Source organism: Trichechus manatus, unplaced genomic scaffold (assembly GCF_000243295.1).
Source record: "Trichechus manatus latirostris isolate Lorelei unplaced genomic scaffold, TriManLat1.0 scaffold00055, whole genome shotgun sequence".
NCBI classification, from domain to species: Eukaryota; Metazoa; Chordata; class Mammalia; order Sirenia; family Trichechidae; genus Trichechus; species Trichechus manatus.
The window spans coordinates 1058256-1083958 of NW_004443991.1; the positions used below are offsets into that span (position 1 = coordinate 1058256).

The 25703-nt window shown below is 36.3% G+C and overlaps 1 protein-coding gene across 2 annotated transcripts in view; it reads left to right on the top strand.

Moving 5' to 3' along the window:
• TBC1D23 (TBC1 domain family member 23) overlaps positions 1 to 25703 on the top strand; it is a 70198-nt gene that overhangs the window by 23074 nt on the left and 21421 nt on the right. For both annotated transcript variants that reach the window (XM_004378138.1, XM_004378137.2), the window contains exons 2-11: positions 3458 to 3569; positions 5013 to 5118; positions 6478 to 6682; positions 11614 to 11737; positions 14761 to 14885; positions 14977 to 15023; positions 16008 to 16111; positions 21703 to 21825; positions 22908 to 23000; positions 25116 to 25286. In XM_004378138.1, the coding sequence (XP_004378195.1) occupies positions 3458 to 3569; positions 5013 to 5118; positions 6478 to 6682; positions 11614 to 11737; positions 14761 to 14885; positions 14977 to 15023; positions 16008 to 16111; positions 21703 to 21825; positions 22908 to 23000; positions 25116 to 25286 (1210 nt within the window). The remainder of the gene's footprint in view (positions 1 to 3457; positions 3570 to 5012; positions 5119 to 6477; positions 6683 to 11613; positions 11738 to 14760; positions 14886 to 14976; positions 15024 to 16007; positions 16112 to 21702; positions 21826 to 22907; positions 23001 to 25115; positions 25287 to 25703) is intronic.

Consider the following 25703-nt stretch of genomic DNA (forward strand, 5'->3'; position numbering starts at 1 on the left):
TCAGCCTCTCTCCATTAAGAATGATGTTGGCCGTTGGTTTTGCATAGATGCCCTTTATTATGTTGAGAAATTTCCCTTCTATACCTGTAAAAATCATAATTTTTTATGTGATTCAAACTATGGTTTATTTAGAAAGTATTTACAAAATTTCTAATTGAATTTATTATCCAGGAAACATCTGGAAATGCATATTTATTTAATTAGACTGTGCTGGAAATTTCATGCTTTTCCCCCTTCAACCTAACTGGCTTTGTGAAAATACTTCCATATGCTAGAAGCTATTCACCATTTGGGTGAAGAAGAAAAAATCTAATTCAGTTGCTAGCTTGAATATAAACATCAAACTATTTCCATATAAATTTAGTTACAGTATTTCCCTAGCTGTAATTCTAAAGCAGCTTATATTACAATGTGTAAATCAGGTGATTTTAATACACAGCATCAAATATGGGGATGGTTATGTTTTATGTAGGTTTTGAAAATATGTCACTGATAGATCATTGACAGTAATATCTATTATACTAACATATGTATGGTTTCAAAGTCGAAGGGCCAGGAAGAGGTGGATTTCTGCTTCCTTCAACTCTCAAAGCTTTGATTTTGCTCTGTCTTGAGCCTTCTGAGCAAATGAAATAATTGCTTATTTTTAGTATTAGACTAAATGGACGAGGCCTGTGCTTTTCTTTTTAAGACTACGTCTGAATGTCTAGTGTATTTCTAACAACCTTTATCTTGTAAGGTCAGTAAGAAGTTGCCATTAATCAAAGAAGACTCTTAAAAAACCACAACCCACCCTCTCATCCCCCACTAGACATGCCTTTTGCTGTTGTTAGAATTGTATTGTATTGCTTCTTCAAAAGTATAAAGAAACTTGAGTTAGGGGAAGAAAAATGCTCTTTGAGAGCTAAATGCCATAGAGTTCTCTAATTCCTTTCTTTGCTTGGTCATTGTGTGAATTATTTAACTTTGGTATTTTCAGCTTTTTAATACTTTTAGTAGTAGCTGTGGGTCTGATAACTGAACTATTTGAACACGTTGTTCAAAAGATAGCATTATTTTTAATTATTTATGCTTGTAAGGAGTGCCTTTTATTACTTAAGGTGTAGCATTTTCCCATTTCCAGAGGCACACTCATGGTTGTGCTGCTAGACAGCGTTCATGGTTCCCTGGGGCAGCTGTATCAACAGAGACGTGCTTCTACATTATTGTGATTTAAAAAGTACTTTGAAGATTGGGCTTTTTGCCCCCAAATTTTAACTTTGTTGTTTGGATTAGTAAGGATTTGGCAAAGTTACTTTAAAGAGAAAGCAAGCATTTTGCTCTGAAAATTGGAAAAATTCTAGTTTTTAATTTATTTGGTAAAAGAATTTTTTCTCTTAAATAATGTTTTCAGTGCCTCATTTCATTCACACATTTAATCATAAAAAGATACGGTATTTACTCACCGAAGACTGAGTTAATTTTTTTTGTTGTTTCATGGTCACAAACAGTCCCTCAATTTCTAATAGGCTCTCTTGTACATTTTGGCCAGAATAGAAGAGATAAAGCAGCTTTATCAACTATAGGCCTGAACAGTATCTCAGCAGTAGACTTGAAATCTCTTTCTCCCTTTCCCTGTCAATACTTTGGTAATCATATGGCAAAGGAACAAAATGTTTCTTGTGTAGTTACTAGGTATCTTTTTGTTCATGTGAATTTGTAGTGACTTTGTTAAGAAACCTTTCAAATTTGATTAATGCTTTTCTGTTTGATACGTTCCCAAGTGATCACATTATAATGTAATGCCTTTTCCTTAAGAGGGCAACACTTCATGAAATTAATACTTCTAAATTAATATTCTTAGAATCCTGTAAGTAGGAGTAGTTTATATTATCTTATTGAGAGAATTAGGGATGGGAATGACTTATTTTCTCCAAAACCACAAATATGTGACAAAATCCTGGTTTCCTGATTGCTGGTGGGATGCTCTGTCTTTCAAACTTTTTTCAAAGGATTTTTGAAATTGTCTGACTGAGTTACGGACTTTTTATTTGTACAGAGTATTTATTTTTAGTATACTAAAATTATAAGCAATGAATGAAACCTCAGCTTTTTGCAGGGGGAATTTGTGAACATTTTAGTTTTATTTTTTTTACTTTAGATGAAGGTTTACAGAGCAAATTAGTTTCTCATTGAACAATTAATACACATATTGTTTCGTGACATTGGTTGCCAACCCCACAACATATCAACACTCTCCCCTTCTCAACCTTGGGTTCCCCGTTACCAGCTTTCCTGTCCCCTCCTGCCTTCTTGTCCTTGCCGCTGGGCTGGTGTGCTCATTTAGTTTTATGGGCCCGTCTAATCTTTGGCTGAAGGGTGAACCTTAGGAGTAACTTCAGTACTGAGTTAAAAAAGGGTTCCGAGGGCAATATTCTTGGGATTTCTTCAGTCTGTCAGAGCAGTATGCCTGGTCTTTTTTTGTGAGTTAGAATTTTGTTCTACATTTTTCTCCCGCTCTGTCTGGGACCCTCTGTTGTGATCCCTGTCAGAGCAGTCGGTGATGGTAGCTGGGCACCGTCTGCTTGTATTGGACACAGTTTGGTGGAGGCTGTGGTAGTTGTGGTCCATTAGTCCTTTTGAAACATCAGCTTTTGAGAATTCTTCAGAAATCAGTTAATTTAAGTGGTTATCTTCCGATTAAGCAACAATTCATACCTTGTAAAAGTTTTTCTTTAGTTATTATTTTAGCCATATACACATGAAAAAGTCATGCATTTCATATTTCCTTTACTTTTTAGACATAGTAATCAATGTAATTACTTGATGACTTACTTGATAATGTGGTATCATTTTACTTTAATATATAACACATTGATGCCATTATAGCTTTTTTGTTCCTCTAACAGTTACTGAATATTTACTTTAAGCCAGGTACCACTATAGGCATTATAATCTGCATTAGTTTATTTTGAGTATGTTATATACTAACTAGTCCCAGACTGCAATGGTTTGAATTCTTCGCTGAGTTTTATGGTTTCTTGTTCTTGCTACAATCTGGCATAATGTTAAGAACACAGATAAAATGTTTTGAATAGTGCCTGGCACATAATTAGTGTTATATAAAGTATTAGTCATTATTACTACCGCAGATACTACTATTACTATGACTTCACAGTACTGTATTCTGCTTGCCGCTTGTCTTCTCTTTTTAAAGTTCTCTAATCTTGGATAACAGATAACCAAACTTGTTAGAACTAAATCTAAAATAAGAAAAGATTGACTGTATGAAACCCAAGATCCCTCTTCAAGAAAACGAAATATATGAATACTGTGTATGCCTTGGCAATACATTCTGGCTGTTGAGAAATTTTTCTTTTTTTTTAAGACACAGCCTTTAACAGGGTATGTTTATAAATGAATCTTGAATAAGAAGAAAACATATAATTTATCTTAATAAACAGAACTCATTTTTTAGGGAAAAAGACCTTGAAGAAGCTTTGGAAGCAGGAGGTTGTGATCTAGAAACTTTGAGAAGTATAATTCAAGGGAGACCACTGCCTGCTGATCTGAGGGCCAAAGTTTGGAAGGTAACTGAAACCTAAAATGAATAAAATAAAATCACTCAAGAATAATGTAAAAAGAAAGTTTTATTTCGAGGTAACTTAGTTGCAGAAGACTTTATTATCTTACGAGTATACCACATCTACCAAATTTGTCAAACACAGTAACTTATAAAAATGTGTGTTTTTGTAGTGTTTGGTATATTTAATACTAGTGGTTTAATTTTTGGAATGTAATGTTTTCTTTCATAGCCATTAAAGATGATGTTTATGAAGACTGCTTAATAATTTGGGAGACTACAACCAATGAGTAAAATAGGATATATGTAAGAATGATCTGAGCTGTGTTAAAAAGAAAGAAAGGGACGCCTTTGAGTGTTGGGATTATGGAAGATTTTCCTTTATTTTCTTCTTTGCAAACATTCTCCAGTGCATATGTATTACTATTTCTTAAATTTTAAGATTTATTTTTATGATTACAAAAGAAATATCTTTGTGAAAACATACATAAGCACAGAGGATAAAATAAAAATTATCTGTCATCTACCACCTACAGGTAAAACACATAGTAACATCTTGGCATATTTCGTTTTACTTTTTTCCTTTCTGCACATATATATTTAACAGATATGGAATTATAACCAGATAACAGCATTTTCTGAACTTTCTACTATAGAAATTTAAAACACAAAAATAGAATCATATAATGAGCCCCCATGTACCCACCACCCAGCTTTAACTGTTATCAACATTTTGGCCAATGTTCTTCCCCACCCCACTCACTGGATTATTTTAAAGCAAATCCCTGGTAGCATGTCCCATCTGAAATACCGTGGCATGAAAGTTTAAAAAAGAAAAAAAAATTCTCTTAAAATAACCATAATACCATTGAACATTTATAAGAAGTTAACAGTAATTCCTTAAAAATCATCAAATGATTTCCTTGATTATCCCAGAAATATGTTTTTCCCGGTGATTTGTTTAAATTAGAACCCTAGAAGGCCCACACATTGCATTGAATTGATATGTCACTTAAGATTCTATTAATCATTATTTTTTTTTATGTTTTAAAAAAATTTCAATATAGCATGAGGATTTTCCCAATTACGTATTCTTCTGTATAATGTTTAATCGTACGTGGTATAGTGTACTTTTCTTTTGCCAATACTACATATTATATTGTTTTTATATTTAAAAAAAAAAAGATTATGACTGTTTGAAGTGCATTTACATATTTGAAATACAAATACATATTACTGGATCAGAAGTAGCAAAACTAATGTAGAAGGATTTAAAATAATTCTGTTGGTTCATTGTGCTGTGACTGAGAGATCAGCATGTGATGGAGTATAGCTATATTACTTTCTAGTCTTTGAAGTATGCATTTCAGGCCTTTCTGTTATTACAGCATATTTTCCAAGAATGAGAAATAACATATGAAGCTAATTGCTTTTTTAACCTTTCTTCCAGATTGCTCTTAATGTTGCAGGAAAAGGTGATAGTTTGGCATCATGGGATGGTAACTTAGACCTGCCAGAACAGAACACTGTTCATAACAATTGTCAAGAGCTTATTGGTAAGTTTAATAATTGTTTCAAACTCTGGAAAATTTTGAAAATATTAATTTTGGGGTTGAGGAGTCATAATTATCTGGTTATATTTTGCAGTACGTTGTATTTGTAAAGTGCTTGTAAATAGTTTTAGGACTTTTCTTTTGAAATTCTTAGGACATAATGTGTAATAGCTTTAAGAAAGAGCCCAGTTTTTACTGTTTCATTATATGTTCAATTTTTCATGTACATTTACGGATTTGCGGTCGTCTTAAACTTGGTTTTTGTATAATTAAAAAGCTGTGTGATTGTATACAAGCCCTGGTGGCACAGTGGTTAAGAGCTTGGCTGCTAACCAAAAGGTCAGCAGTCTGAATCCACCAGCTGCTCCTTGGAAACCCTATGGGACAGTTCTACTCTGTCCTATAGGGTCACTATGTGTCGGCCTTGACTTGACAGCAATGGGTTTGGTTGGGTTTTTTTTTTTTTTTTTTTTTTAATGATTATATACAGTCCTCAAAAGGGGCACTGTTCCAAAAGTTTATCTGTAAGTCACAGGTCTTGATTTGCTGTAGAAAAACTTGTAGATCATAGGTGAATAGTTTCCAGCAACCCCCAAAGGGCTATGTCAATTCACAATGTCGATTAATTTATATTTCTCTTTTTTGTTCACCTACTGCCCATGGGTATTTTTTTGTTTCTCTTTCTATCATACTTTAGTTAAATTATTGGATAAATACGCTTTTGTGTATTAACCACAACAGAAACATTATTGCCACTGTGGGCAAAGGAAAGGGGATTTGGTAAAGGAGAATGAATCTCTTTCCCTCTCCTTCCCAAAGCTATGGTGGCAGCTACCCATCATGGCATAGGTGATAATCTTGTTTAGAAAACACTTCTTGCTTTCCAGGAATATGGGTCATGCCTGTCTTTGCCTATCTGTCTACTGCAGACTGGTCATTCTTACATTTAACATATATGTAGGTCAAGTATTGTTAAATGAAGTACTAGTAGTAAGTACTGACTATGTAGGAGTCTTCTGTCCTTTTTCCCTTCTCTCTCTCAAGGGACTAAATAAGAAAACACAGACTTAAGTGAAACTAATTATTCCTCTTAATTTTCTTTTCTTTAAGCAACTATCTTGCTTAAGATTAAAAACAAGAATATTCTAAAGAGCTTTGAGAGTTTTTTCCATTGGTTTTTGGATCTGTGAACCAGTGATTGAAATAAGTGTAAAGACAATGTGCTTTCATGTAGTTTTAATTTCCGTTTGTCGTGTTCTAAATGCACTAACTTAGTATTGTATATTTGTAAACAAGTGTTATGCCCAGTAACTAAACCTCTGAAAGGCCCTTGGTAACTTTATTTTGACACTTCTTTTCTAGACCAGCTTTCAGTGCCAGAGGAGAAGTCAGCAGCATTACTTTTGGATATTGAATCTGTAATTACCTTTTATTGTAAATCACGTAACATTAAATATAGCGCATCCCTTAGCTGGATACATCTACTCAAACCGTTGGTGCATCTTCAACTGCCACGCAGTGATTTATACAACTGCTTTTATGCTATCATGAATAAGTACATTCCCAGGTAAAATATGATTCAGTTATTATAGTTTTTAAAGAAGAATAAGGTCTAGTTTGCTTTGACTAAAGTTGTTGGGTTTACTTTGGTGGTAAAGAATTCAAATAATTATTAAGACTATGTGGACCATAATAGTTATTGAACCTTATTTTTGTGGTTATAAACATTTTTTAAGGGATTTTTCAGTTAAGAATTTATGCATCTAGGGTTTGTATATACAGTGTAACTCTTCAAGTTTATTCAGTTGGTATCCCTATTTTAATTTCTTTACGTATAAAATAAAAATAACATCACAGTGTCTAAGTGAAGAATAAAATTTTTGGAATGCTACTTTATGCAAGGTGCTGGGTTTATAGCTTAGAACATAGTCCTAGAATTGCAAGCATTGAACAACTAACCATAAGTGTGCTGAATGTTAGGAAGGTGAAGTATAGAGGACTATGGGAATGTACAGTGGGGGACCTAATTTATCCTGGAGGTCAGGGATGGCTTCCATGGGCAGGTGATGCTTCAAGTTGAGACCAGATAGATGTGTAGGTGGGGAGGCGGGCAATCATGAGATTAGAAAGAATTCTTGTAGTTCCAGTGCTATGGATCAGATAATCAGAATTTTAGAGCTGAAAGGAACTTTAGACATAATCTAGACCAGTGGCTTGGCTGCACATGTGAACCACTGGGGAAGCTTTTAAAAATTCTGATGCCTATTTGCACACCTAAGTTAGAACCTCTTGGGGATGGGACCCAGGATTCAGTGCTTATGTAGAGGTTCCCATTTGATTCCAGAGTACAGCCGAGATGAACTGCTGTTCTGGACCTTGATAGTTAAATGACTACCATTTTTGACTGTGTACTTTCTATGTGACAACACACTATGCTAGGTGTAGGTGCTTTGTGTATTTTCTCATTTAAACAGTTACTTTTCATAAGGTAGATTTACGACAATGAAAACCAAGGCAAAAAAAGAGAGATATTAAATGGTTTGTGTAGAATTACACCTCTGGTACATGGCTGAGTCAGGATTTGAACTTAAGTTTGGACGAACACTTAAGCTTTACTTAATATGGTTCTCTACTCTGGTTGCTCATAGGAATCAACTGAGGAACTTTTAATTATATTCTTTTTCTTTTTTATAATAGCTTTATTGAAATGTAATTTACACATCATGCAATTTACCCTTTTATTGTGTACAATTCAGTGGTTTTTAGTATATTTACAGAGTTGGACAACCATCACCACAATCAACTTTAGAACATTTTATCACCCCAAAAAGAAAGCCCGTAATCATTAGCAGTCACTCCCCATTTCCCCCCAACACTCCCAGTCTGAGGAAACCTAATCTTCTAATCTGTCTCTGTGGATTTGTCCATTCTGGACATTTCATGTAAATAGAATCATATAATATGTGATCTTTTGTGACTACCTTCTTTCACTTAGCATGTTTTCAGGGTTCATCTGTGTTGCAGCATTTATCAGTATTTCATTCCTTTTTATTGCTGAATAATATTCTGTCGTATGGCTATACCATATTTTATTTATCCATTCTTCAGTTTATGGATATTTGGATTGCTTTCACCTATTGACTGTTACGAACATTTGTGTACTAATTTTTGTGTGGTGTATGTTTTCATTTCTTTTGAATATGTACTTAGGATTGGCATTGCTGGATCATGTGGTAGTTCTATTTAACCTTTTGAGGAATTGCCAGACTTTCCCACAGTGACTGAACCATTTTACATTCCCACTAGTAGTATATGAGGGTCCCAGTTTCTCCACATCCTTATTCAGCATTTATCTTTTTTATTTTAGCCATCCTAGTAGGTGTGAAGTAGTATCTGACTGTGGTTTTGATTCGCATTTCTCTGGCAGAGGGTAATGTTGAGCATCTTTTCAAGTGTTTGTTGGCAATTTGTATGTCATCTATGAAGAAATGTCTATTCATCTAAATTTAAAGTGTATTTACCCCTGGAGTTTCAAATATTAATAGATAGAGCCTAGGCATAAGTATTTTTAAAAGCTCCTCAGGTGATTCTTATGTGCACCAGGGATGAGAACCTCTCTGCTATCTGGAAGCCATACTACTTCATGTATGGAATACCCTACCCAAAGATGCCAGAAGAAAAGGCTAAGGTCATGGCACAACCAAGACCAGAATCCATATTTAGGAGTCATTCTTTTATGCTGGGTCTCTCAGGTGTCTATATTTTAGCTCTTTTCATGGCCACCTTACTGCAGCAGAGCTAGCAATAGCAAGGGACGTTGCATCCCTTTCTTTTGAGAATGTTGATAGTGGTGGAGTATGGGGGAGGGGGACACGGTTATGTTGAGCTGTATAACACACTGTCTTTTCTGGGTCCTCCAGTTACTATTTCCATGAGTTCCACATGTGACATAGCACTCCAGCCACAATCAGCGTTAATGCTTCTCAATAGAACATGTAGCCCCACAACATGCTACTAGAAGAACTCCATTGTAACATGTCTTCTCATTGCACAAATTCAGACATAACATGGGTAGAATTCTATCAAGCACAATGCTTTGCAGTAGAGTAACTTTGCAGTACACAACTATTAAATGAATAGATGCTGTTGTAACAACCAACTCCCAGAGATGATCCCCTTTTTCAGAAAATGAACTACACATCTGTTCCTGCAGTTTATGCGCCTACCCAGTACCCCTTTTTGTGTTCTGCCTTACCATTCTTTTGCATTTGCATTTATACAGTGGGGAAAGTATTCAGACTAAGGAGGAGGTATTCTTGCCAATCTAGAACCAGTTCTGTCCCTGGGCACCTGAATTGCTGCTAACCTGGGGCCTTTTCTACAAAACTCCTCTGACATCTGCAGTATCAAAAAGTGGCAGTTTGAGGGTTATCATACCAGACCCCTGGCAGTGACCTCAGATCTCAGATTTGTAGAATTTATTTTTCTTATTCCCACCTGAATAGCATTAAAAAACATTCCTTACAATGCTTTCGTGTTAAAACCATGATGTTCATTTCATTAATTTTTTACATGAAAACTTTTACCTTATTTCATTTTCTTTACAGTTTGCTTTTTTAGAGTATACCCCTGCCAAAATATCACTTATTGAAATATGAGATTATGTATGTGGTAGGGCAATATGGAATAATGTTTTATGCCCAGTTTCTCTGTACAAGTCTTAGCTCCACCACTTCCTAGCTGTGCAACCTTGTCTGAGCTACTTGACCCCAACTAAGCCTCAGTTTTCTCATCTATAAAATGGAGATAAAAATTGTATCTATTTCATAGAGTTGTTTATAAAGATAACTTTGTAAAGTGCTTATTAAGTGCCTGCCACATGGCATTTTCTCAATAGATACTTGCATTATGATGACCTGTACTTCGAGGTGTTGTAATTTTTTGCTGATTCATTAGACACATTCTTGCCTCATTCCCTTGTGACTAGTAGAGTGCATCTCAGTTCAAGAGCTGACTATGATAAAGTTTACAGTCAGTGGCTGAGGAACGGGTGAATCTTACTGATCCAAATGAGTTAGTCGCCACTTTGTTCACTACACCTTAACCAACCAAACTGTCTGGAAATGACTCTGGAAATAACGTTGTTTGCAATGTTGATATATTTTTAAAATGTAGTGGTTAAAAAGTCAGCTATTATTTCCCTATATCCAGTGAGATCTTACTACCAAAAATCTAATATCTTTTGAGATTCTTTTTTCATGAAGTAACTCAGTTAAGATTTGAGGTGTTACAAATATGGACACAATAAAATGAATTAATGTGAATACAATAGTACCTAACAACTCCAATAGGCACAAAACATTCTCTAAGAGTTCTGCTTATGTGGGAGTTAAAAGATACGCCTTCTGAGTTCAAGGTCAGGGAACGAGAGCGGGAAGGAGGAAGCAGCTATGCTTTCTGAGTGGTGTGCCTAGTGTATGGACCAGATCTGGACCTGCTCCAAGGGATTGTCCTCTTTGGGCTCAAGTGTTTCGGTACCTGGGTGTGGGGAAGGTACCATCCAGACTAGAGCTGAGTGTGCCTTCCATGACCCAGGGAAGAGGAGCTTCTTAAAGCTGAGCCGACAGAGATACTCCCTAAGATAGTGACTAGAAACTGCAGAGAATCTGTGTCCCAGAATGCATCTCTAGGCCTTTTATAATTTTTTCTACTTTTGAAAATAAAATTTCTGCAGTGAAATGTGATGTTTGTTTAAAAAAAGGCATGTGATAATAAAAATGGTGGAGTATATATTTGGTGCTTTTTACTTTAAAACAGTGTTCATGTTCACCTTTCCCCTTTTACTCTCACAGTAACCCTTTGAAGTAAGATAGTTATTCCATAAGTTGAATGACAGCAAAGTTTGCCATCAGTGGGTGAGCACGGTGTTTGGCACCACCTGGAATTCATTCTGAGCACCTGGTACGAGGCCACTTAGCCAGCTTCTAAGGCTCCGGATCTGCTATTCTGAAATGTTCATCTGTGGCCATTTCAGACTTGCACCTTTGTTGAAGTACATTCCTAATTGAGTACATTAACTGTGGAGCTAACCTGAAGCCTTCCTAGGAGTTGCCCCTTATTTGGCAGGGAAGAAGAGATCTGGACTTTTAGGACTCTCTAGATCTCCCTTTGAGTTTCCAAACTTACCACAATGCCTGAGTGGTCCTACTATTTCAGTGATCCATGTAGTCCTCTCACTTGCATGCTGTTTGGGTTCACCTGGAGAGAATCGCCCTAGAGTGCTGTAGGTCTGCTATTGCCATGAACTTTCAAGTCAGGTATGTTAAAGGTGTTAGCAAGAGTGTCCTGCCTGGTTCTGTCAAATAGGCTTGCTGGAAATGCTGTAGTGTTCACGTGCTCAGCGGGTTGGGAGAGGAGGTGGGTATTGCTAGGGTTGGTTACTGAGGTGATAATTTCTGACATATTAATGCAAAAAACCTTGCTTCTCTTGTCTTCTAGGGATTGTTCCCTGAAGGGGAGACCATTTCATCTCTTCCGTTTACTTATCCAGTACCATGAGCCTGAACTTTGTTCTTTTCTTGATACAAAGAAAATTACTCCAGACTCCTATGCACTCAACTGGGTAATTAAGTGAAAGTAGGAACATTTAATGAAAAATAGATTTCTGTAACACTATAGTTAGGTGTCCCCCAGAAAAAAAATACCAGATTATAAATCATTACTACTTAAACCAAAGGAGTAAAATTACTGGCATTTCAAAATACCTTTTTTTGCTGTTCATGTAATTTTAGTCAGTTCAGATTATGTTGATATGAAGGTTAGCCTTTTGCTACTTTATATATATGTATAATATATATGTATAGTACATACATTTGTGTGTGTGTGTGTGTATATATAAATCAGTTCAGTTTAAAACTTTGTGTGATTAAGTTGTTGATGGTATGAATAAGAATTAGCATATAGTCATGTGGAAAATGACTTAAGAATATACAAATGATTAATGTAAAAATATGAAGTACATCTCACTGCTCTGTCATTTATACTTGGATTTTCAGTGGGAAGCTTTATTATTTTAGGTCAGTGGTTCTCAAACCTTTTGGTCTTAGGACCCCTTACACTTTTAAAAATTATTGAGGATTCATTGTTTATATGGATTATATTGATATTTACTGTACTAGAAGTTAAAACTAACAAATTTAAAATATTCATTTAAAAAAATAATAATAAACTTACTATGTGTTAACGTAAGTAGCCCAGTTTTTATGGAAAATAACTATTTTCCCAAAAAATTAGCAAAAATGGTGGCATTATTTTCTATTTTTAACATTTGACTAAATGAAAGACAGATGGATTCTCATATCTGCTTTATTCAGTCTGTGATGATATTACATGTCATGTAGCCTTTAGAAAATTCTTTTGTTCGCTTGTGAGAGAATGAGAATGAAAAAGACAAATAAAATCTTAAATATTATTATGAAAATAGTTTTGGCATCTTCGGCTCCTCCTCCCTGATAAAAATTCTTAAGGACTTTTAGGAGTCCTCAGACCACACTTAGAGAACTGCTCTTCTAGCTTAATTTGAAGATGGTTCTAAAGCAAAGATTGGATGCCTGAAGAATATATATTCAAAAATTAAACATGTTCTTTGACTATATCTCACCTAACTTGTCTTTAGGGAGAGTCCTATTTCTGCCACTCAGTAACTGTTTGATTTAAGACAAGTAACTTAGCTGCTTAGCTTCAATTTCTTCCTCTGTAAAATGGAAATAATATTAGTACCTCTCTCAGAGGGTAACGGAATGAGTTAGCAATCACTAAATGGTAATTAAAAAAAAAAAAAAAGTTGCAGTCAAGTCAGTTCTGACTCATGGCAACTCCAGGTGTGTCATGTTCTCCATAGGGTTTTCAGTGGCCGATTTTTCAGCAGTAGATTGCCAAGCTTTTCTTCTTAGGTGGCTCTGGGTGGACTCCATCTACCAACCTTTTGATTAGCAGCCGAGTGTGTTAATCATTTGTACCACCCAGGGACTCCACAAATGGTAATTAGAGAAACCTAATTGGCTTCAATTCTGGGCACATTAAATTTCAAACCTAAGTAGCCTCTTCTTTAGTTCCCTCTTGGTTACTGTCTTTTCACTTTGAGTTAAAATAATAAAATACCTTGTAGATTCTCTGAGATTTGTATGTTGCCATTGAATCTACTTATTTATGCTAAAGTAAACTATTTCTTTTACTCATTCTAATACTTAACTGGGGTCTTTCTGGTCACATCAGTTGCTCTGCCTAAGTAGTACTCAAAGCTGGTAGCAGGAGGTTCTAACTGAGTATTTAAACAACTGGTTTGTCTTCAACTTACGTTCCTGAAAGTTTATTCTTGCTACCAGTATTATGTCTGTCGAATGAGTCTTTGTTTGTTTTCTTTTTTTAAATCATGGAATAAACAATTGAAGTTATTCCTAAACCTCGAGAACCCATAACTGTGGGCAGTGCAGTGATAGCTTTGGTTTAGTTAAGTGAGTTTAAGAATGGCCATATATTACTATTCTATATTTGTATATGTATCTTTTAATCTGTATTTGTAATAGTAATTTTTAAAACAAAAAAAAAAAATGTTAGTAGCATTATGTACTTTAAAAACCTTAAGGCCAAGTGTGATGGTGGTTACATGGACTGTGGAGTCTCAGGCCTTTTTTCTAGTCCCAGCACCGCTACTTACCAGCTCTGTCAGCTTGGGAAAGTTATTTAACCTGAGTCTATTTCCTCACCTCTAAAATGGGGAGGAAAATGTCCACTTTGCAGGCCTGTTGTGAGAATCAAAATAAGAGATAATAAAAGATGTGTGAAAGTGGTTTGGTACCTAAGGCAAAATATGCACTAAGTGCATGTGTTCCCATTAGTTCTCTTTAGCCGTTAGAATTGTTTCGAATTTAAACTTCTAGATGGAGTTGTCTCTGTCTAATGAAAGTTGAATAATCTAAAATATCGCTGACTTCATGCAATTAAAACACAATTGGACTCTAAAGAAACTTATAAATTAACAATTCTTTTATTTGAAATGTGGAAACCATAGAGCTCCTGAAACTTACTGAGGGATATGAATGCTGTCTTATCTATTTCAAAGGATATACAAGTAAGCTTTGGGAGCAATTCACATTTATATAGTCATTAAAATTTATAAGGTCCTCTTAACTTAAATTACGATGTTTGAGCCTTACAATTACCTTAAAAATTGAATACTGTGCTATTATTAATAATAATTATGCTATTTATCCTTTAAAAAGCTCTGTGGGTGATTATGCTATGGCAAATGTCTGCTAGTTACGTTAGATATTTTAGGTTAATTATCTCTCTTTTCATAACAGTGGTAGAAAATGGGTAGTAGTATTCCTTTTTTTTTTTTTTTTTTTTTACAGAAGTAGAAATGGAAGTTTAAAGAGGTTAAATGACATGTCCCAAGTTACATAGCTAGTAAGTGGCTGCATTTTGCCTTGAGTCCCCATGTTCTGCCATGGGATTACATACCCTAAAATTAAGGTGCACACTAAATATGAGGTACAGATAATTTGATGTAATGTTACTTATGCATTTGCTTTAATATTTTAAAAGTACCAAATGGTTTATACCCCTTTCATTTCCTGATTTCAGCTTGGAAGCCTTTTTGCATGTTACTGTTCCATTGAAGTCACTCAGGCAATATGGGATGGATATCTACAACAAGCAGATCCATTTTTTATTTATTTCTTAATGTTAATAATCCTTGTTAATGCAAAGTGAGTATCAAGTTGGTTAGATTTTACTCTTCACTTTTCTCAGGGTGCTTTCTTAATATTTAACTCAAATTCATTTCATTCGCTTTTACAGAGAAGTTATTTTAGCACAGGAGTCAGACAGCAAAGAAGAAATTATCCGTAAGTATCATTTAATGCAGAGAGACATTTCCAGTCATTTGATCCTAAAACTCAGCTTCCTCATCCATAAATTTAAGAACTTAGCCTAGAAGATCTCAGGGTCCACTCAGTTCTAAAATTTTATGGAAACACTCTACAAATACAGACCTATTCCCCTGAATTCACAATCCTCATTCATTCCTTTATGTTTTTTCCACTCTTCCATTTCTTTCCATATTTATTTCTTTGATTTCAGTGTTCAAGTAAAATTCCTTCCTCTCCCCCCTCTCCTGCCCTTCCTTAATTTACCTGTCAATACTCAGCTTATATGATAGCTCCATTGTGAAACCTTGGTCCTCCTTTGGGTTCTGCCCACCCTGGGGCCCTACACAGATAGTTCTCTCTGTGTTGCCTGGCACTTTGAACTATCTGTAATACAGTGCTTATCTCACTGCATCATAATTATTTTTATGTTTCTTACACAAGACAAAGTTCCTAGTGTCAGGAATTCTTTCATAGTTATTTTTTATTTCTAGGGATCCTGTTGTTGCTATGTGCCGTTGAGTCGGTTCCGACTCATAGCGACGCTATAGGACAGAGTAAAACTGCCCCATAGGGTTTCCAAGGAGTGGCTGGTGGATTCGAACTACCAGTCTTTTAGTTAGCAGCTGTAGCTCTTAACCACTGTGCCACCAGGGCTCCTCTAGGGATCCTAGCACTTAATATATGTTTATTGAATAAATAAAGCGGAGTATTCTGATCAAGGCTAATGAATTTGATTTGATTACCTGACATTATTATTCCCTAACAGTAGAATTGTATTAACAATTTTAGCTCCTGTCAGGAAATCCAGTTCTCCCTCAAGCAGCTTTAGAAGCATCACTGTTGAAATTCCATTTATACAGTATTTATTAATGCTGAAGATATTTCAGTTTTGATCATAAATGATACTCATTAATATATTCTTTACTGAACAATTTTTAAATGTCATATCTTACATTTCAGAGTTCTTGGAAACTACTCCATCCAGTTTGAATCTAGAAGATATAGAAGACCTTTTTTCTCTGGCTCAGTATTATTGCAGTAAAACACCAGCTTCATTTAGGAAGGTATAAGACAAATGATCAAGTATTCATTGCTTCACATTTTGTACATTGTTTTATTGTTTACTTTTGAAATACTCTTTTTTTTTTAAATTGTGCTTCAAGTGAAAGTTTACAGCTCAAGTTAGTTTCTCATACAAAAATTTATATGCACATTGTTATGTGAACCTAGTTGCTCTCGCTATAGTGTGACAGCACACTTCTCCTTTCCACCCCAGATTTACCATGTCCATTCAATCAGCTTCTGTCCCTTTCTGCCTTCTCATCTCACCTCCGGACAGGAGCTGCCCTGTTATCTGCTTAAACTAAGAAGCACACTCTTCATGAGTATCATTTTATGTGTTATAGTCTAGTCTAATCTTAGAAGAGTTGGCTTCAGGAGTGCTTTTAGTTTTGGGCTAACAGAGAGTCTGGGGGCCGTGTCTTCCAGGGTTCCTCTAGTCTCAGTCAGACCATTAAGTCTGGTCTTTTTACTAGAATTTGAGTTCTGCGCCCCACTTTTCTCCTGCTCCATCAGGGACTCTCTGTTGTGTTCCCTGTCAGGACGGCATTGGTAGTAGCTGGGCACCAGCTAGTTCTTCTGGTCTCAGGCTGATGGATCTCTGGTTTATGTGGCCCTTTCTGTTTCTTAGGCTAATATTTTCCTTTTGTCTTTGGTGATCTTCATGCTCCTTTGTGCCAGGTGGATTGGGACCAATTGATGCATCTCAGATGGTCTCTCACTAGCTTTTAAGACCCCAGATGCTGCTCACCAAAGTGGGATGCAGAACATTTTCTTAATAAACTTTGTTATACCAATTGACCTAGATGTCCTCTGAAAGCATGGTCCCCAGACCCCCACCCCTCCTACTCTGTCGCTTGAACTCTTTGGTTGTATTTAGGAAACTTCTTAGCTTTTGGTTTAGTCCAGTTGTGCTGACTTCCCCTGTAGTGTGTGTTGTCCTTCCCTTCACCTAAGACAATTCTTGTTTTACTTTGTTTGTGTCTGTAAATCTAAGGTGTGTCTCTTGTAGGCAGCATATAGACAGATCGTGGTTTTGTATCCATTCTGCCACTCTCTGTCTCTTTATTGGTGCATTTAGTTCATTTACATTCAGTTTAATTATTGATGAGTATGCATTTAGTGCCGTCATTTTGATGTATTTTTTTTGTGTTGTTGACAGTTTCTTTGTTCCACTTAATTTTCTGTGCTGAGTCATTTTTCTTTATGTATTTTCATCCTTTTCGTTGTTGTTGATTTTGTATTTGCTGACTTATGTTTTTCTTGGTTTTTATTTTGATATGTAGGATTGTTAGTTTCCTCTGTGGTTACGTTAATATTTACCTCTGTTTTTCTAAGTTTAAACCAATCTTTTATTTCTTTGTATCGCCTTGACTTCCTGTCCATATGAAAGACCTATGACAACATTATTTAGTCCCTGTTTGTTTTAATGTTGTCATCTTTTACATATTGATGTCTCTGTTTCCCTATTTTCAGTGTTTTAGCTTTGATTTATTTATGACTTCCCTATCTGGGTTGATATCTGGTTGTTCTGTCCTGTGTTCTAGTCTTGGGTTGTTATCTGATGTTACTGATTTTCTAACCAGAGGACTCCCTTTAATATTTGTAATTTTGGTTTAGTTTTTACAAATTCTCTAAACTTCCATTTATCTGGAAATGCCCTAATTTCACCATCACATTTGAGAGACAGTTTTGCTGGTTATGTAATTCTTGGCTGGCAATTTTTTTCCTTCAAGGCTTTATGTATGTCATCCATCTGCCTTGCCTGCATGGTTTCTCCTGAGTAGTCCGAGCTTATTGTTATTGACTCTCCTTTGTAGAGGACTTTTCGTTTATCCCTAGATGCTCTTAAAATTCTCTCTTTATCTTTGGCTTTGGCAAGTTTGATTATTCTTCTGGGATCTATGTTGTGTGGGGTTTGATGAGCATCTTGGATAGATATCTTCTCATCTTTCACAATATCAGGGAAGTTTTCTGCCAACAAATCTTCAACAGTTCTCTCTGTATTTTCTATTATCCCCCCCTGTTCTGGTACTCCAGTCACTCATAGATTATTCCTCTTGATAAAGTTGCACATAATTCTTAGGGTTTCTTCATTTTTTCCTTAATTCTTTTATCTTATTGTTTCCTCAAATAATTTGGTGTCAAGTACTTTATCTTTGTCTCACTAATTCTGACCTCTGTTGCTTCAATTCTTCTCCTATGACTTTCTATTGAGTTGTCTAATTCTGAAATTTTATTGTTAATCTTTTGGATTTCTGTTTGCTGTCTCTCCATGGATTCCTGCAGCCTGTTAAATTTGTCATTATGCTCTTGTATAGCCTTCTTAAGTTCCTCTGTTGCTTTGTCTATGTGTTCCTTGGCTGGTTCTGCATTTTGAATGATCTTCCTGATATGTTGAAGAGCTCTGTATGTTAAATCTTTTGAATTCAACCTCCAATAATTCCAAGAAGTTCTCTTCCTCCAGAAAATTTCTTGATTCTCTGTTTTGGGCGCTTTCTGAAGCCATCATGATCTGCCTCTTTATGTGATTTGATATTGACTGTTGTCTCCGAGCCATCAATACGTTATTATATTTATTTATGTTTGCTTACTGTGTCCTAGCTTCTTGTTTTGTTATGTTTTGATATTCCCAAATAGGCTTGTTATGTGAGCTAGTTTGATTATTGGCACCTTTGAAGCTCTAACATCCTGTTATCAGGTGGTTAGAGCTATTACTAGGTATATGAGCCCAAGAGTCCATTTACTTTTCTTGCATGGATTCAGTTCAAGTGTCCAGGTAGTCGGTCACCAGGTGTGTGGTGCAGTCCTAGACAGGCAGGGGTGATTGGAGTAGGCACAGGTGTCTGGCTGTAGTAGGTGTCATGTGTTGAGCAAGGCAGGAGGCTTACAGCTGCCCCTGAGTGTCTGGGAGGAAGGCATGTCCCTGTTTCCTACAGCATGTAGGTGAGTGGATTTTGCAGCTGGACTATGAGCACCCAGTGCTATTGGCTGTAATGACTAGGAGACACCACTTATTCTTGGACCCCTGTCACAGGTGGCTAGGTGATGTGGGTGGAGCCACCAGTCCTCAGGCCCCTGATGTGGGTAGGTGAGGACCCCGCTTAATGGGCAGAGTAGTGTCCAATGTCACAAATCTGCCACTCCACCTTATAGCAGATACAGTTGAAAATAGGCTTCAGGTATATACCCTGTTGTACTGTGCTAATGAGGGCCTACGCTGTTGAAATGGGCCCACACGGGTCTATGCAGGGGTGAAAGGCATTCAAAGTTTATGGACCCCTTATGCCTGTGCCTAGGCAAAGGGGCTGTGCCTGCCCTGAGTTCTTGGCTTAGCAGAGCTGGCAGATTGTTTTTTCCTGTTTGTTAATTTGTTCCCTCTCCAAAGCCGGAAGAATGGCTCCGGGCATGCAACAGGTCCTACTTCTGGCCTAGGGGACGTGGCAATCGCTGAAGCCAGCTCGGGATCCAATGCAGAGCAGGGAGGGGGCAGATAAATGGGAGAGAGGTTCTTCCCAAAGGGGGTTATTTTTTGATCTGCTTGGTAGGTTAGATGCATGTACTTACCTTTTGCCAATTGAGTGCCACTTTTCACTGGTTCTGGAGGCTTGAGAAGACTCTCCGCCACTTGGTCTCTCCTGATGTGGAAAACCCATCTCAGGCGCCACTGCTTGCCTCACCGTTCACGCCAGCCAATCTAGCCTGCAGGGTGCCGCTGGTTCCTGCTGGGTCAGGTCTGGAAACTCCTCGCTGTTTCTGAACTGTCTCTCCCTCCCCCTGCCACTCAGACCAATTCCTCAACTTTGCCTTTGATATTCAGGGCTCCTAGATTGTCATATATATGCAATTCACTGGTTTTTTCAGCTCTTTATTATAAGAGGGACCACAGGAAGCATCTGACTGCTCCATCATCTTGGCCCTGCCTCTCCTGAAATACTCTTGTCATTCTTTTCTGTCTTTTTCTGTGTTGCAGTTTTGTGTTAATCATTTTTGCAGTGTGAATACTCTCCCTAGTGAATGAAAGGATAGGTGAAAAAGATAGAATGTAAATATGCTAGGAACCATGGTACCCTTTCTCTGAACACTGGTTATTTCTGATCGTGAGAAAATTGTGAGAGAGTTTCCAAATGAGTGCTTTCTTAACTTTAAAAATTGTATTACGAAAAACCAGTGGAGAGTGTATAGTTATCCCTTCTTTATCTGGAGGTGGAGGCCCTGGTGGCACAGTGGTTAAGCATGTGACTGCTAACCAAAAGGTCAGCAGTTTGCATCCACCAGCCGCTCCTTGGAAACCCTGTAGGGCAGTTCTACTCTATCCTATAGGGTCGCTATGAGTCGGAATCGACTCGATGGCAACGGGTTACCTGGAGGTAAGCATTGCACAGCTTTAATGGTGCAGAGCTGTCATATCAATAAAAAGGGATCACTTAACTCCATCCAAGAAAACCAAATCCATTGCTGTTGAGTTGATTCCGACTCATAGTGACCCTATAGGACAGAATAGAACTGCCTCATAGGGTTTCCAAGGCTGTAAATCTAATGGAAGCAGACTGCCATATCTTCCACAGAGTGGCTGGTGGGTTCGAACTGCTGATCTTCTGGTTAGCAGCTGAACACTTTAACCACTGTGCCACCAGGGCTCCTCCTCAGCCCCGCAGAGACCTAGAATATTCCTCAGACTGATAGGCGTTTTTAAGAAAGGACACCAGATTAGAAGCACAAGTGGTGTGAGTGCCTACAAAATAAAACTCTTAAGAAGAAGAAAAAGCTACTAGTGGAGCAGGCATGGAAGTACCATTCATAAAGCAAACAGGTTGGTCTGTGACTTAAGGTGCCCAGGAGAACTTTACTGTCTTTTTTTAAGCATTCTGCTATGATAATTGCTAGTTGGTAGTCATGTCACTGAAGCATCAAAATAAGATTACGTCATGTTCAGTATAGTGTGTTCCAGGCAAGTAAGGAAAAACTTTGAAGAATATTTCCCACGGAAAGAATTACTTAAAAACTGAGATTTGTTTCTGTGGGCTAACTCCAGCTGCTTTAACAATTGCCTTATGTGGAGCCCCTCACTTCCCAACAAGGTGGGGCAAGTCAGATGGTGGAATGGTGTTTTAGGATACTCTGTGAAAAGATGTCTTATTTTGTTCTTTTCAATCTTAGGAGCAACTTTTGTTTTTCAGACGTAGGAAATTTGCACTAGCACTTGCTAATCAGAACAAGCTATACTGATCAGTGTATTACATAATTTATGTAATTCATCACTGCCACTTATTACATTAAACTATGCAAGGTGAGCAGCCATTTTTAAAATTTAATAGTTAATTATATATGATAGTATAGAAAATAGCTATGTAGAATGGGTTATTTTTCCTTAGTCTTTCATTTTGTATAAACTCTGACAGGGACTTTGTATGTGGCCTTTCTGTAGCTTTTAGTCTTATAACTTGAGATTGTATAATATTAAGTTTCAAAAATCACACGACTCAAGGATGCTATGTAATTTATCTTTGATCATGGTTTAATAAGAATATTTTTAGGAAGAAAGGTTTTGATTTTTTTTTTTTTCCTCCATCATGTTTTAAAAATCTGCAAACAGGATAACCACCATCTATTCGGCAGCACTTTGTTGGGAATTAAGGATGACGATGCAGATCTGAGTCAGGCTCTTTGTCTGGCTGTCTCAGTGTCAGAGATCCTTCAAGCAAACCAGCTGCAAGGGGCAAGTAAAAGAAACCCACAGTTTGTCCCTGTCCCTGTCCCCTTTATGTGAGGAACTATCATTAACTCACTCTTCATTGATTCCCACAAAATTTATTTACTACAACAATGTGGCCATTTTGCTTTTTTGAATGATTAATGTATTAAATCTTCTGTTCAGGTGGTCATTTCTAAACTGTCAGCTTGTGTGTGATTTTAGTTGTCAACAATTATTTTTGTCATTTTGAGACCAATTTTTATAAACTGCCAAAAAATTTTTTTCATATTTCAACAAAGCAATTAAATGTGGCAGTTAAATTGTGTGTAGTTATATAGCTAATTGAATTGTATAGTTTAATGGTATAAAGTGTATAACAAGGAGAACACAGAAAATATACCATACTTTTCTGTGACTCTCTTCAGGAAAATCTAATGAGCCAGTTTGATCACTGCTATTTTTTAAATGTATGTTCTTTATTATAATTATTGTAACAGTTAACCATGAATGTGTGTATTTGGAAGGTTTAGGGGCGGAAAGGAATGGATGTGGGAAGACAGACCTTTTACAATAGATATTTCTTATTTGGACTTAATATCTGAACTGATTGTTGAGAATTTTCAAAAAACATGTCACTTTTATTAGAACTAGTAGTAAAAAACAAATGAAAACATGTAATCCAGTTTAAAGTGACCCATATAAACTTCTTCATTTCAAACTGGCATTTTAGAAAACCTTTTTCCCCCCACAAGAAAGACATTTCAGTTATGTGAATTGATTTTTGATAAGTTTGTGGGTGTAGTTGCAGAAATAGAAGCAGTGTATCTTACACATATAAATATCATGAAATTCTAGTGTAAGTTTTTCCTGCTACATATTGTAAGACTTTCCAGTCAAGAACAAATACGCAAAATGTTTTAACTGTTTAACATGAATAAAATTATTTAGGCCCTTGGGGATATATATTAACTGGGTCCTCATGCTTCTAAGTGAGATTTTTTTTTTAACAATAATGTTCACTCTCCTTTGGTTAATTGTTAATATTTTATTGTGTGTTATGAACCTTATGGCAAATTCCGGTATGTCAAATATTGTTTCTCTCTTAGGAAGGAGTCCGGTTCTTCGTGGTGGATTGCCGCCCTGCAGAACAGTATAATGCTGGGCATTTATCAACTGCTTTCCACTTAGATTCAGATCTGGTTAGTACAGATGCTAATCAAAAGGAAAAAAAAATTTTTTTAATTAAGAGAGAAAGTCGTATTTTTTTCTTTAGCCCATAAATAAATAGACGTGTCCCAAATTGGGAATGTTTTTCTTTCTGCTTAAGGAGAGAGTCTCTGTTCTTATAAGTATTGGTCTCAGGTTTCCTTTTGACCCAGGAACCCCTTTTCACATCATAAAGGATAGATGAAAACCCTGTTAACAGTGGCTCACTATTGCTTACCATTGTTATGTCAGTAAGTTCTAACCTTCTTGCTGTGAGCTACCTGATACAGCATTTAGCATAGTGCCTTGCACCTAGTAAGTACTCTGTAAACATTAGCGCTTATTATTAATTGGGTAAGAACTCTAAAAGTTTTTACTGTAAGCCACTTTTTGTTTTTTCATCATGAGTACTTATATTTAATAACGGTAGTAACTGGCGTATAGGTGCTCAGAAAATGGTAATTATTGTTACTGTCGTAGGGCCATTTTAATTGAAGGAGCAGATAAAGTAAATAATTAAAGGCTATCAAAGAACTTAGTAGAACTGAGGCTGACGTTAGTTAAGCTGTTTTGGGGTCAGATGGGGAGAACAGAGGAGTGGTGCAGTTAACCCCTTTTGCTGAGTATGTAATCCATAAGTAATCCATCCTCTTCCTCCCCAACTTGTCTGAAAAAGTTAATGCTTGAGAACAAAAGGGTGTGTAGAAGGGCCTAGCTGATGCAGAGAGGAATCTCATGGAAAATGGAGGTAGAAGAACCTAGAAGTTTTGGGCACCATAGGTGAGAAAGGCCATCCTACATGTTCACGCCCTGTAGGTGAACTCTTCGTGCCTTTTTCTTTCTTGACTCCTCTAGGAAGACTTAGATGGTCTTTCTCTTGTTCTTATTTTAAAAATTTACTCAAGTGAGTCAAGAATGCATCCTTTTTTTAAAAAACTGAAGGAATATCCACAGAATCAGCCACTATTATCAACTTGTTTAATCTTTCAGACCTTTATTTAATATATATTTCTTTTTCTGTCACTTGCTTTTTCACTTAACAGTTTCTTAAGAGATCTTTCCGTTTAATTACATTCTTTTTAATGACTGCATAATGATCCATAGTGTGTTGCCCTGTTGATGTACATTAAGGTTATTTTCAGTTTTCCGTAATAAACAGTGTTACAGTTAAAATCTTTATATATATTTTTGTGAATTTGTGCAAATATTTCCGTAAAATAGATTTCTAAAAGGAGAATTGTTAAGTCGAGGGGTATAGGCATATAAAATGTTACCAGAGACCACCATAGTACCTTTAAAAAGACCGAACTAGTTTATACTTTACAACTGTAAATGAGTGTGATTATTTCATACAGTTAGCATTATTGGACATGATTAGTTTTTTTCTTTTTACTAGAATGATAGATGAAAAAACAGTGGTAATTACTCGTGAGGTTGAGCGTCTCTTTACGGGTGTGTTGTTTATTTGTATTGCTTTTACAAATTGCTTTTCTACATAGGTTGTCCATTTTTCTATTGGATTTTCACTGTACTTTTTGTGTAGCCCCATTATAACCATTTTTAATTTCTTTTTGTAATTATTTATATATTTGTTTCATTGAGGGTAAGAAATGAATTTTTTCATTCTTGTATCTCCAATACCTAGAGTAGTGCTGATAAATAAATGAATAAATGAATGGCTTCTACTATTTCTGGCTGTTCTCTAAGAAATATATGGTTTGCCATATAAGTGGAAACCTAAAAAATGTAGCTTGTTTTGATGTATTGTTTTTAGTCGTGGACCCTTCCACTCAGTGTTAAACTCTTCCTCTGTTGTAATACTTTAGGAAACCATAGCTAGTTGTTACTTAAAAAACAAAATACAACAATCAAAAAAACCTTTTTTTAATGGAAAAGTATTTTATTTGCATAAATTAATCTTCCAGTGAATTTTCAACTGTTGTACTAATGTATTATAGATGCATTTATACACATTTCCTTTCTTCTGTCCCAGGGATTTTATGTCCTTTTCATGATGTCTATTTAAATGATAGTGTTTATTTCAAATTTTGCAAAATATATGTGAAACACAGGCTTGCTAAGATTTTTATTTTTAAAAAATTGTCTAGATGCTCCAGAATCCATCTGAATTTGCACAGTCAGTAAAATCCTTGCTCGAAGCACAGAAGCAGTCCATCGAGTCCGGCTCCATAGCTGGTGGAGAGCACCTCTGTTTCATGGGCAGTGGCAGGGAGGAAGAAGACATGTATATGAACATGGTCCTGGCACACTTTTTACAGGTATGCTTATATGAGTTATTTTAATTTTGCTTTGTTACTGATACCACCTCTAAGAAATTCTCATAGGTGGTTTTGTGGTTTTATGTACGTTGTCATATTTATCCACGTATTTCTTTACAGCTTCTGGGTTTTGTGTCTTGCCAAGAAAGTTCTTCTCCTTCCCCAGATTTTTATCACATACTTTCTTTGGATACTTACATGGTTTATTTTTTTAAATTTAAGGAGCCTTGTTGGTGCAGTGGTTAAGTGCTTGGCTGCTAACCGAAAGGTTGGCAATTCGAACCTAACCCCCCACTCCGTGGGAGAAGGATTGTACAGTCTGCTTCCATAAAGATTTACAACCTTGGAAACCCCTTAAGGCAGTTCTGCTCTGTCGTATAGGATCACCATGAGTCAGAATCAACTCGATGGCAATCG